The 12,963-nt window shown below is 39.2% G+C and overlaps 1 protein-coding gene across 6 annotated transcripts in view; it reads right to left on the bottom strand.

Moving 5' to 3' along the window:
* Window positions 1-12,963, bottom strand: part of LOC144092339 (protein kinase C-binding protein NELL1-like) — a 152,846-nt gene that overhangs the window by 45,469 nt on the left and 94,414 nt on the right. For all 6 annotated transcript variants that reach the window (XR_013306001.1, XR_013306000.1, XR_013306003.1 and 3 more), the window contains one exon: window positions 5,045-5,167. Coding sequence is in view for 2 of the 6 variants with exons in the window: in XM_077624980.1 (XP_077481106.1) it covers window positions 5,045-5,167 (123 nt within the window). In the remaining 4 variants the exon portion in view is untranslated. The remainder of the gene's footprint in view (window positions 1-5,044; window positions 5,168-12,963) is intronic.

Below are 12,963 nucleotides of genomic sequence, written 5' to 3'. Positions count from 1 at the left end.
GTTGCACAGCAACTACTTCATAGTGAGTCTGAGCCAAAATATAATTGCCTTGAACAAGAATTTACAGAAAGCTAAAAACGTACCCTCTTTTCTTCTTTTATAGACACAATTATTCATAGCTTCACACAATTAAAATAAAACAGACCTGCCCCACAGCAGAGACTACACAGCCGAAAAGCATTGACATGTTGGATTAATATGAAATGAGGGGGAACAATGATTATTTCATCATCAAGCTAAATACTTTAGACTTGTGAGGGAGGGAAAAAATCAAGGCGCTCCTTAACAATGTACTCCACCCTTTTGCTTATCGCTTGCCAATTCCTTTTTAAAGCAAACATCCCTCTTAAAAATGCTGCATGCATTATATTTCCTTTATTGCTTGCTGTTAGATGGGGTGAATCGCGGTTCCTCTGTGATTAGCTCCGAGAGGATGATGATAACAGAAGGAGTCAATGTTTTTGTCTCTCGATGCCTTTTAGACTCACTACTCAACTCCCTTGGTCTGTGTAGACCAGCCCTTGAAGATGAAATGGACCGTGAACACAATTAGCTCACTTATTCAACGACTGACACAGGCTCTGCAATAGGCAGCTGATCATTAGGCTGACACTGAAACAATGCTGATCTATAATCGTTTTCTTTGCTCTGATTGAACTACTATGGCCTACTTATCTTAATCTGAGCCCCCCACCGAAAAATGGCAATCAACGTAGTGGCAATCTTTTTTTCCCATGGGAGCTGCACCACAACAAAACAGATGAAGTGTCTTAATGCCTCATTTTGTCTCAATTCCAGTTAAGCTAGATAATCATCCATACAGCCCCACATTTTCCTGGCGGGTTGTCATTGCATTTGGGTCCAATTGCTTTTTTGTTTTGTTTTTAAATACGCTTTTTTTGCAAAACAAGATGTAGTGGAATAACTTATTCAACTTGTTTTTTTGTGTGTGCAAAAGATTAGAAGTGCTGCAATGGAGTGTCCACTGCTGAAAGGCATTTCTGTACCAACTCGAGCTGCAAATTCTAAAGCCCTAATCATTATTCTTATATCACATGTTGAAAAGAGAATTGGGATGATCTATGTACTGTAGGCTGAGTTATTGTGAACAAAATGCATCTGGATCTCCTTGAGAAAGATGCAGACATATAGAAGTAGAATTGCCCTATTGAGAGCCACACAGGAGCAAGTTACCCATCCATTAATTTAACATTAAAAAAAATCCCACTTCACTTGGTGCAATGCACAAGCAGTGTGGTTGATTTCAGAATATCCAGTATACTCCTCTCATTATCGATACTGCAGCGTTTTTCTTTGCTTACACTGTGAATACCAAATGCTGTGCATGTGTGGATGGTGCCTGTGAGCGTGCGTGCATGTGCATGAGTTTAAGTATGACCTGACCTTTAGCATTTCAATGAAAAAATAACAGACAAAAGTTTTTTTTATGGCTTGAAAATAAAGGACATGTGTCACCTGCACACCTTTAACTTGCCCTACTAATGATACATTTTTGACTCTGACACCTGGCTTTGCTTTGCTTTCTCTGGACGCATGGCTCAAGGCTGGCTAAATACAGTTTTTTGTCCTATTAATATTAACAGCGACAGACAGTGGAGCACTAGTCACACTCAGACTAATTCCCTCAGTCCTGCGGGGGATGCAGTGATGTATGAGGGGAATGAAATGGGAGGCACAGGTCGATTGGCCAACACTGTCGCCATCACACTGTAATGAGATCTCTGGAGGAGGGGAAAAGAAAGAGGCCACTTCCTCCAATTCTTTGCTCGTATAATACTAATTGGTCAGAGAAAGCCTGGAAGTCATATAAGAAGTTTCAGGGACATTATTATTATCTAAAGAATAGGATTGTGTCACGGGAAAAAATATACATGCAAGCCATGGACATCTCTATGAATGAGTTCAAAGTCATTGTACTTACTGTTGCGTAGAACTGTCAATTTGAAACACTCACGAACTTCTGAGTGCCCTGTATTTTACATTCCAAATTTGAATTTTATATACAGCAACAATGACCATATTCAGTAAATCTAATTTGGATTCCCCCTAAACCTCTCTTGGAGTCCTAGTTTTCGATACCATACGTTTATTGTTTTAGATGTAAGTGTTTAGGTTTGCCAGCCTCAGAATATTACAATGGGCTATCTCGTGGATCAATTCAAGCATCTCAGAGTGCTGGAGCCTGACTTTTGGGTGAAAGGCGGCTAACAATCTAGTCTGGTTGCCAGTCAGTCTTAGGGCATACAAAGAGACAACCCTACACACTCACAAACGCACGGCCGCCAAGCGGGAATTGATCCCACACTTGCCTGCACTAAAGTCAGGTGAGTGATCCACCACCACAGTACAGATCTGGCCCCACTCCTCATAAATGGAGTATGCGTAGACAGGGTCCAGTCCTTCAAATTCCCGGGGATCCATGTCATGGACAAGCTATCCTGGTCTACCAACACCACGGCAGTGGTGAAGAGGCCCAGAAGCGACTCCATTTCCTGAGAGTACTCAGGAGGAACAACTTGGACACTAAGCTTCTGGTAACCTTCTATAGAGCCACTGTGGAGAGGATCCTGGCATACTGCATTACAGTGTGTTACGCTGGAAGCACGGCAGCAGACAGAAAAGCCATGCAGAGAGTGATCAACACCGCCGAAGATCATCGGTGTTAGGAGCAGCCTGCTATTGTTTTTCCCGACTCTCGTTTGTCCCTTCTGCCTTGTCGTTGTGTTCGCGCAGCTGCGCGCGATTCGAAAATAGTCCCTGATTTGTCTATTTAAACCCCACTGAGTTTAATGTAATTGTCGGATTGTCTGCCTAAATTCCCTTACCATGCATCCACGTGACCTTGTTCCTCATTTCCACGTGTTTTCCCTAGTCTGGTTTGGTTTCATGTTTCATTTCCTAAATCCGTGTTATTTTGTAAGGTCCCTCCTAAGTTATTAAAGTTTTGGTTATGAGCACGATTAGCTTCGTCCCCACCTGCTTCCCCGCGACTGGGTCCTAATTTCTCCTACCTCGCCTCGACGTCTCCCGTGGACGTAACAATCGGCTGCTCTCTGCCCTCACTGGATGACATTGCCAGCCCTCGCTACCTCAGCAGAGCCAGGAACATTGTTAGGGACCCTTACCACCCTGGTCAAAAACTGTTCCAGCTGCTGCCCTCTGGCAGACACTACAGGCCTCACAAAACACGGACAAATAGACTTAGGGACAGTTTTTTTTCCCAGAGCCATCAGGGCTCTGAACTTGCATTAGCACGACTTACACAATCACTTTTGTGCTATAAGTTCGGGGTGTGCAATAACAATGTGCAATATCTTAGACTGTGCAGGTTTTCATTCCAACCCATAAAGAAGACACCTATTAACCAATCTGGTGTCCTACAAGTGCAGTCAAGTGCTTCTTGCTTTCTACAGAAATCTAACTGAGGCGTCTACGGTCCTTTGGAGTGTGCAGGACACTGCTGAGGACTTTCTACGACACTGTGGTGGCCTCTGCAGTGTTTTATGCAGTGCTTTGCTGGGGATGCGGGAGCACGGAGAGGGACAGGAACAGGCTGAATAAGCTGGTCAGGAGGGCCAGCTCTGTTCTGGGCTGTCCTTTGGACTCTGTGGAGGAAGTGGGAGAGCGGAGGATGCTGAGCAGGATGATGTCCATCATGGACAGCACCTCCCACCCCCTGCATGAGTCTGTGGAGTCCCTCCGAAGCTCCTTTAGCAATAGACTGCGGCACCCTCATTGCAGGAAGGAGCGCTTCCGCAGATCGTTCCTCCCATCAGCTGTCAGGCTCTTTAACAAAAAAATGGCTGGGTGTTAAGACCTACCGTATGCATGCATGTACATTTATGTGTATGTATGTATGTATATATGTCCTAAGCAACACGCTTATTTAATTATATATTTATTCATGTATTTATTTCTTGACCTACTTATTACCTATCTATTACCTATCTATTTATGTCTAAAATGCCTTTCCTATTCCTGCATCCTCACCCTCTTGCCACTGGAACAACGAAATTTCCCGAATACGGGATGAATAAAGTTATCCAATCCAATAATTGGTTAAAGTGTCTTTGCTGGATCGGTTGCAACAAAAACCTGCGCTTACAGTGGCTCTCGAGGATCGGTTTGCCCACCCATGTACTAGAGCCTGCAAGACCACAACCAAGGTGATATCTTCATTTGTTAGACCATTCAGTGATGGTCAAAATAATGACAAAAATGTAAGCTACACTTGACACACTTTATAATTATGTTATTTAAATTAGCAGGAATGTACCTTTAGAATCCTAGATTATGTATCCTATTCTTTTTTTTAATCAGCCAGATATTTAGCATTCATTTTTTTATCCCTTGCACTTGAAAAAAAACTTTCACGTATTCTATATATCCACATTGTGTATAGGCTACACGAGCTAGACAGCATACGTTTCACATGAACAATGAATGAACTTGATTGTTGTTTTTGTTTTGATAAAAAATAAAACAAAGTTCTGGGCTAAAGCCGTTTGTAGGAATCAAGTGACACACGGTTAATAAAACTGCTGGTTTCCTGTTGTTAAATTTACTGTGTATGAACTACATAGAAGTTGTAATTAATTTAGCATACCTTTTAGTTACTATAAAAAGAAAATACAATCGGAGTTGATATCTATTAGTTGATAATAGGACCACTAAATACTTTGTTAAAATGATTTGTTTAAAATAAAACATTACAGCTAGATATTGACAATGTATGCCTTTTCTTAGTCATTTAGTCTGAATAGGAAGAGCAAATGCTCGAAGGCACATAGATGGTGTAAACAGACAACAGAATTCTATGTGAGCACTCAGGGAGAAAAGGCATGCGTGTGGAAGAAAAAATCCACCCAAATCAATTTTTATCATTAGTCTGGCCACCATGGCCTAGTAAGTTGATGATGATGAGGGCTAACCCAGACTCCCAAAGATGTTACAAAACATGTTATCACTCCCAATAGATTTTGTGTTTACATGAACAGTGGTCTTTTCCATGGTGGGCACTTACCTCTGCAGATGGTACCATTTCCAACGTAACCTGGCTTGCAGGTACACAGGTGTCCCCGTATAGTGTTGGTGCAGATGGCATTCTCATCACAGGAGTTCTGGCTGCTGGTACACTCATCATGCTCTGGAAAAGAGACAAAAGAGGAGGAAGTGATAAAGTGATAAAAGAAGACCATTACATGTATGTGTGGAATGTGCATTGGTGGATATTTCATTTGAAAACATTTAAAATTTGAACATGCAATCACATATAAAAAAAATCATATTTTAGCACCATTTGTTTTCAAGTTCTGTCATAGTTAGTCATAAAAATTCAACTGGAAATCAAAATCTTAATATTAAAAATATTATTATATTAATAAAATTAGTATTATATATTGCTCTCCTGAACTGATGCTATACAATGAGATTAAAAAATAAATAACTAAAACCTGGTCCACTTGGTGTGATGACATGTACAAACTTAATAATTCATCATTCATTAAAAAACGAACAAAAAAACAGTAAAATTTGAAAAAATAAAACGAAACCAACACTACTAAGTGACATCATGTATCTCGTTAAAGCCCAAAGCCTTGGATCGAACCCTTGGCCTTGGAACTCTAAGGCAGACTTGCTAACCACTCATCAACTGTGCGACCTGTATAGAATACATATTTCATTACTTTTATCATCCAAGAAACGAAATTGTCTGCTGTGTTCTGTCAAATGATGCTATAAATAAGTTAACTAAATAACAATATTTTAAGACAGTGTGCAATGCTAATTATGACCAATCAGTCCTCCATTGAGAGACACGTTTTATTTGCAATCAACAGTAAAACGATTTCTGTCATCACAGATTTCCATCCATATGAGAGCAGTTTAATGTGTTGCAATCTACTGAATACACAAAAACTAGATTATGTTTCATAAATAGGATTTTATGAATTATTGTGTGATTGTTCCCACAGCGCTTACTGTAAGTAATGTGCAAGGTGGAATGAAGAAACAAACGTAATTATTCATTGCTTTAATAATAATTAAAAAAGCATAAATAATTATTATTATTTGACCTTAATTATAAATAATGTATTCATTTATTTTAGGTAACATGTTTATTGCTTGAAGTACTACCATGGAGCTGATAACCTTAATTGAGTAATGTGATGAATTTTAAACATGGCATAGAATTGAATTTTAAATTATTATAAGCAATACTTTAAAATTGACAAATTATTTGATAGGTGTATTAGTGAGCTGCATAAAAACATTTTTGCCCATAAAATTTGTTCTTCTATCCTAAGAGAGTTTTTAAATATTGGCGTGTTTTCTCCTGAGGCTCTCTCCTAGTAATAGAACACACTCAACTCATGCATATGGAACTTTGGTAGGGAATCATGACTAATAGATTTCCCTCTAATTAAGGAGTGACATGCATAAAGCCCCGGAGCAACCAGCAGAAAGAATTTCACTTTTGTCTTCTTGTGAAATGCCTTCTATGTCATGGTAAAATAAAATAAAAATAAAAAATGTCAAATGCCAAGAGCTGAACAGAAATGTTTGAGAGGCTACATTAATATTGCTGAAATACACGGAAGTTGGAAGCTTAATTTAAAAATGTCATGTGCTGGACGATGGAGGTGAGGAAAAGACACGCCAACACTTATGGCTATCCTTGCAAATAAAGGTTATACATACATGAACGTTATGGTCTTGTTTTAAGATTTATATTGTTACCCTGCATGTGCAATTTCCTCTGCATGTGCATGTGCAATATTCATCAGTATTCGTGGTTGAACTGTATGGGGTATGTTCACTTTATCTTACATACAAGCTGTTTCAGAAATTGTCCAAGACTGGCGTTGAAAAAGATATATTTCAAACTTATTTTATAAACCGCATGTTACAGCCCTACTATCGAAGGTGGACTTCAATATCAGGGCTGTAATGACACAAAATCTAATGATTCAGATCATATCACGATTCTTGAACCACGATTTGAGACACAAATTTATTTTTTACATAGAAAAATAAGTAGTTTTTTTCTTCATTTTCATTCATTTTTACTTTTATGTAACAAATCACCCGGAAATGTATTTCTAAATAGATAAATACATAAAAACAAAGATATACCATTCCCCCCTTTCTGCAACAACTTCCCAGCTGCTAGGTTGTCTTCCATTACTCAGTTCGATGGGCTTACAACCCTCAGTTTTATACTGTCTTTCAGCAGTAGTAGACCTGCCTGGCAACACTTGTGCTCTTTCATGGCCAAGGTCCTGTTGTGGTACACTGACTTGGCTTTACAAAGGCTGCAGAAGACACCATTTATTTATCTATTTATTTTAAATACTACATATTTTAGAGTTTTTTTGTTCGCTTTTTTGGCTGCTACAATGTGGTCTTGTCCTTTTCCCCACCCCAAACCTGGCCACCGGAGCCGTTGCCATTTCAGCTCTGGCCACATGCTTTCAACTCACTCTCTCACAACACATGCATGTGTCGATGATGGTTTGTTGTCACCTTGACAGGACAAGTACTCGGCTAAGCTGTGGTCTAAGGTCATAGTGGAAAGAATATTCATTGCTGGTCACAGTAGTTAGCTGAGAAAACGGCTTTCCTTTAAATTAGTAGAGTAAATTTGTAATCTCTCTAACAATCCAGATGTTAAGTATCATTTTCTGTAGACTTGCTATTGGGTAAAATAATGGCATCAGTGTTCATTCATATTTTGCACCGCTGCTTATCCTTGTCAGGGTTTTGGTGTGATCAAATTTATCCAATCTGAATTCGGGCGAAATGTGGACTACACTCTGAACTGTTCGCCAATTAGTCATTGGATTTCAGTGTTACACTAATAAAACTTAACATGAGACTGAAGAGAAATAAACTGATTTTTATAGTGTAACTAGTACTTCCAGGTGGGCCTATCCAAGTCCCAACCAACAATTCATTTTGTATGTGTTCCTTTCAGAGGTGTCATTCAGTGAATGACATCAGAAACATTTGGCCATTCTTTATTTTATCTCGTGTACATGGTCCTGTAAATAAATGGCAGATTTATTTTATTTTATTTTTTAAAAGTACATGAACTCTTAAATTGTGTGTCTCCAGTCAAAATGTTGCCTTCTATTTTTCTGGGCCAAACATACTCTGTGATGACCTCAAAAATACCAACAAGCATTAGTGTTGCGCGAGGCGATATTTCCATGTTATTCCATTCACAGCTCATGAGTGATTGGAGTGTAATATTTGTCAGAGGCAAGTGTTAAAACACTGCATACATTTCCAAAGGATATTGTGATGCTCATTGAAGAGGACTGTTGGAATAGACTCGTCTCTTTCAATTCCCCAGGTTGCAACTTAAATTGGCCATCGTGGCAGAAGTATTGTGTACAAGTTGGTTGGAGCCAAAGTTGTTCGTGCTCGTTGTTCGTCAATATAGGCTAGTTGCTAATAGCTAATGATAAGAGTTTGATTTGTTTAGTAAAAGGGACAGTACATATTAATGTACGTATATATAAAACTATGTAAGATTATAGCCTAAGGCTAATTTCTATCTTTAGTCGCTTGTGCCGGTTGAAGATTAACAATAAGACATACACACACACAAACACACACACACACACGCACACACACAAACACACACATCCACACACACGCACACACCCACACACACAGACAAGTAACATAGTTCTAGGCAGCACTGTGATCACAATTTTGTTTGTCTAACAGCAAGGCTTTAAGATGATTGGCGATAAGGTTCCAAGACAGTTCACATATGGTAATTCGTATTGAGTTCCAAGTATGTGAGGCACGAACAGAGAACGACGCAATGTAGCCAGTGTCTATTTCTACAACTATACTTAGTACACTACTGTAGCAAGCCAGTTACTAAAGTATCCAAGATTGTTGAGATTTCCACACAATAAAGAACATCTTTACTTCTGTGCAATATGACCAGCAAGAGAAAATTTGACAAGAAAATAATGTTAATGCATGATGATGAAAAAAATAATTGCGTGTTAATTTGTGTGTTCACCTATTAATTTGCACAGGCTGGCAAATTTAAAAAAAGTAATACAGTAATTCATTTGGTAAACTACAAATCAGACAAATCAGGGGCATTATAGAGACTAAAATATAGAAAGCATGTTCCATTAATGTGTACTGTCAGTCTGTCAAGCATACACACTTCATATTTTATCTGGTGTCTTGTAGTCTCATCAAGGGAAAATGGATTCATGTCCCTCGAGTAAGCACAATCTGAAGCTTATTGCACAGCAGTGTAACATGGAGACAGAAATTATTGTGGACAGTTATACTGCCTTCTCATAAGTGCAGAGGAATTCTCCAATCAAAACTTTATGAGGAGGCTAAATATAAACACTCACCTCTACAGAGACAATTATAAATTGATGAAAACTTATGTGACTACTGCTCAAACCATGTTTGAAGGGCTCATTAAAATGGCTGGTCTTTTGCCAGTCTTACAATGTGACCCCCATCTTTGAAAAGCTAAGGTATACAGAGAGGGTTGCCAAGGTTACTAAAATCGGCACACCTGAGCTCCAAATTCATTATTTGTATAATTGAAATTGGATGTGATTAGATTTTCGTGAAACATATAATGTGTCTGTGGGGATTGCAGATTTCCAACATTTTGTAGAGGCTGGGAGCAGGCCATCCACAAATATTTGTAATGGCCGTTTCCTCCTATCATAACCAATCCTAAGGATATTGTGAAGGAGCTACTGATTAGTGCAATAATTTAAGTATTGCTCACCCCTCTGTAAAAAGAGGAGAGAAAAGAAAAACTAGAAAACAAAACACATTAGGTTTACCAAATTGTAACCACCGTTGCTCATGGTAACCAGGTTAACATTGTGTCAGTCCTCATCAGGGCCATACTTTATCAGGCAAGAGGTCAAACATTTAATCAGGCATCCCCTGCATTGCTCCCAACGACACAGACACACCAACATGCATTAACTATGTTTTCTATTGTTTAAATTTGCACTCTACTATAATCCTAATAGACACTAAAATACTCACCCTAACGCCATATGGAAATTTCCAGAACAGCAGAGATTTAAACATTTTGAAATATTTTCAACTTTTTTTATACACATTAATATTGCCAAAATGAACTGCTGTAAATGAAATTGAAAGATCTTAACAAATAACTTCAACTGCTTTCAGCATTCTCCTGATAATAGATAAAAACAAAAAATAAAAACTCGCGCAACAAACGCCTGATGAACTGTAAATTGTGATAAGTGAACCTTTAGAGAGAAAAAAATAATAATTTGGGGGAGAAGAGAACATTATTAAGTCATTGAAATGTTAAAACGACAAACATGAAAAAACATTTTCTATTATTGTTGAAAGGCGATTGATTGCGTAGGCGAGAGAGCAGGAGACAAACGTTTGGTAAATGCTAAAACATAAGAAAGCATGTAAACACACAATTAATAATTTAAGTTTCTTGGGATGCATAATAAAAAAAGAGAATAGAAGAATAAAGTGCCATTTTGCAAACACACGAAACGCTCTGACGATGAATGGCGGTCGAAGGCACACAAAAGCATCTTTTTCTTTAAACTGTACTTTACCACAGCGCAAAGTACCAGCCCCTTCTCTCAGTTCGATCTGCAACTTTAAACTCCAGTATCACAATTGCTTTCACAAGAGGCAGTATAGCGTGGAAGCTGGACATTTTCCACAATCACAGGTGGCACATTGCTGTTATCCACCAACACATGAAGTTAGGTATCATAATGACCTTCCACAGGGGAAATTACTCATCTGCTTGTAATGAATCATGAAACTGAGAGAAAACATCATTTTATCTACTTTCTCCAATTTTCCTGTGCAATAAAATTGTTTAGGCACTCAGTCCCAGAATAATCTCACCAGAAACCATACACACAGTCACGGAGAGAACAAGCAAACTCCATGTAGGAAAGCTGGACCAAACTGCATTTGAAGCCTTGATCTCAAAACTGTGAGGCACTCAACCACCAAGCCACCCAGGTTATTGTTATATATTTTAATTAATTAGTTTTGAAACACCTTCATGTTTTACCCCTCCTCCTACCCACAGATAGCGAAGATGGGCTCCAGGACCCCCGCAACCCTAATGAGAAAAGTGGTACAGAAGATAACAGAATGAAAATTGATTTTAAAGTTGTATTTAGACTAATTTTGTGATACTAGATGAAGACACGGATATGGATAACAAAAGGACTGTGAACTATAGAATTCATTGTGTGACCACAGATCTGTGGTATTGGACAAGCAATGTGCAGAACACCACGCTTCCTGACACTGTGCTGATTTTGCTGTCTATTCCGTTTCCCTTGAGCTGCTTGCCGGCTTCCATAGAAGGGAAATCAAGTGGAACAACAATTACTGCAGCTTCCTATTGTTTACAGGACAGTGTCAGCACAAGGGACATGCTCCTCAGCGAGCCCACTGATAAAATAAAGAAAAATAGTGAGAGAAAATGTCCAAAGACATCTTATACTTCAAAAGAACAAGCTATGCATATCTTATATGTAATTATTTATTTACTGAGGGATTTGTGAAATAAATAATCTAATGGCGGCCCGGCAGCCGAGTGGTGAGCGTGTTGGCCTCACAGTTCTGTAGTCGAGGTTGTGATCCCAGGTCAGTCCTCACTGTGTGGAGTTTGCATGTTCTCGATGGGCTTACGTGGGTTTTCTCCAGGTACTCTGGTTTCCTCCACATCCCAAAATCATGCAGGATATTCTGGTTGAGCACTCTAAATTTCCCATGGGTATGAGCGTGAATGGTTGTCCCCTTCCTTGTGCCCTGCGATTGGCTGGGCACCAATACAGGGTGTGTCCCCCACCTGGTGCCCAAAGTTAACTGGGATAGACTCCAGCACCCCATGCGATAAGCGGTTCAGAAAATGAATGAATTAATAATATAGTATAGTATAAGGCAGGACATCTGTTGTATATGAAAACTCAAAACTGACAAGGGCTGACAATTGAAGCATTCTTCAATAGCATTTAAAGTGGGACCAACATCCCAGTCTGCCTATCTAGCCACTGTCCTCGATCTCCGTGCAAATAGTATCAATCCCACAACATTTGGAGACTCAATGAAGTAATTATACCGAACCCAATTTTTTTCAAGCATCTGGGAGTCATTTCACAAACCATCACCGAACTCCAATCAAGTCTGGGTTTTTGCTGTTTTGACCACCAGAGGTGCATTTGCTCGGTATGCCTCTCAGCTTCCTCCAGAATCCCATTGACCAAAAGAACTGATTAGTCTAGTTTATCTTGACAGCTTCCCTCTACGCTGGCGGCCACAGATCTGGTCAGCCACCTCAGAAATTGAGGCACAGTTCATGGTCCACTTGGAGTCCATTTTTCCACCTTTTTCGAGGCTTGGGTGAAGTTCTGTTAGTATCGGTGTTAAGACTCCTTCAGATAAGGGACTTTGTCAAATAATACCGAGACTTTCAAAAAACATTGGCTTGATTGAGCATCTTCACCCACAACCGGAGACAACTCACAAGTGATGATTGATTGAAAGCTCTACACCTCTCACCAGGGAATTGTAAAGAAAGGCAACTGTAAATCAATTAGCACAGCCACAAAGTCGACCACCGAATAGTGTGCTAGTTCCAAGTGAACATATGGCCGTGCATAGTATGTTTGAACATGGTATTCATTAAGGGAAAACTATGAATAGCACAGAAATCAAAAAGTAAACACCGCTTGGGTACAGATCATACCTCTGAGCTTTTAAAGGTGTGCATTTCAGTACACCAAACTGTAGTGTATCATTACAGCCTCACATCTGTCATTAAGTTCAGGCAGACATATCCTGGACACTTTGTACTATTATTTGCAGTATAGCAAATAAAAAGGCTTATATGAAGTACCAATGTACATTATA

Source organism: Stigmatopora argus, chromosome 2 (genome assembly GCF_051989625.1).
Source record: "Stigmatopora argus isolate UIUO_Sarg chromosome 2, RoL_Sarg_1.0, whole genome shotgun sequence".
Classification (NCBI taxonomy): Eukaryota; Metazoa; Chordata; class Actinopteri; order Syngnathiformes; family Syngnathidae; genus Stigmatopora; species Stigmatopora argus.
Note: the sequence above shows the minus strand (reverse complement) of the source record. Positions and strands in the feature narration are given on the sequence as shown.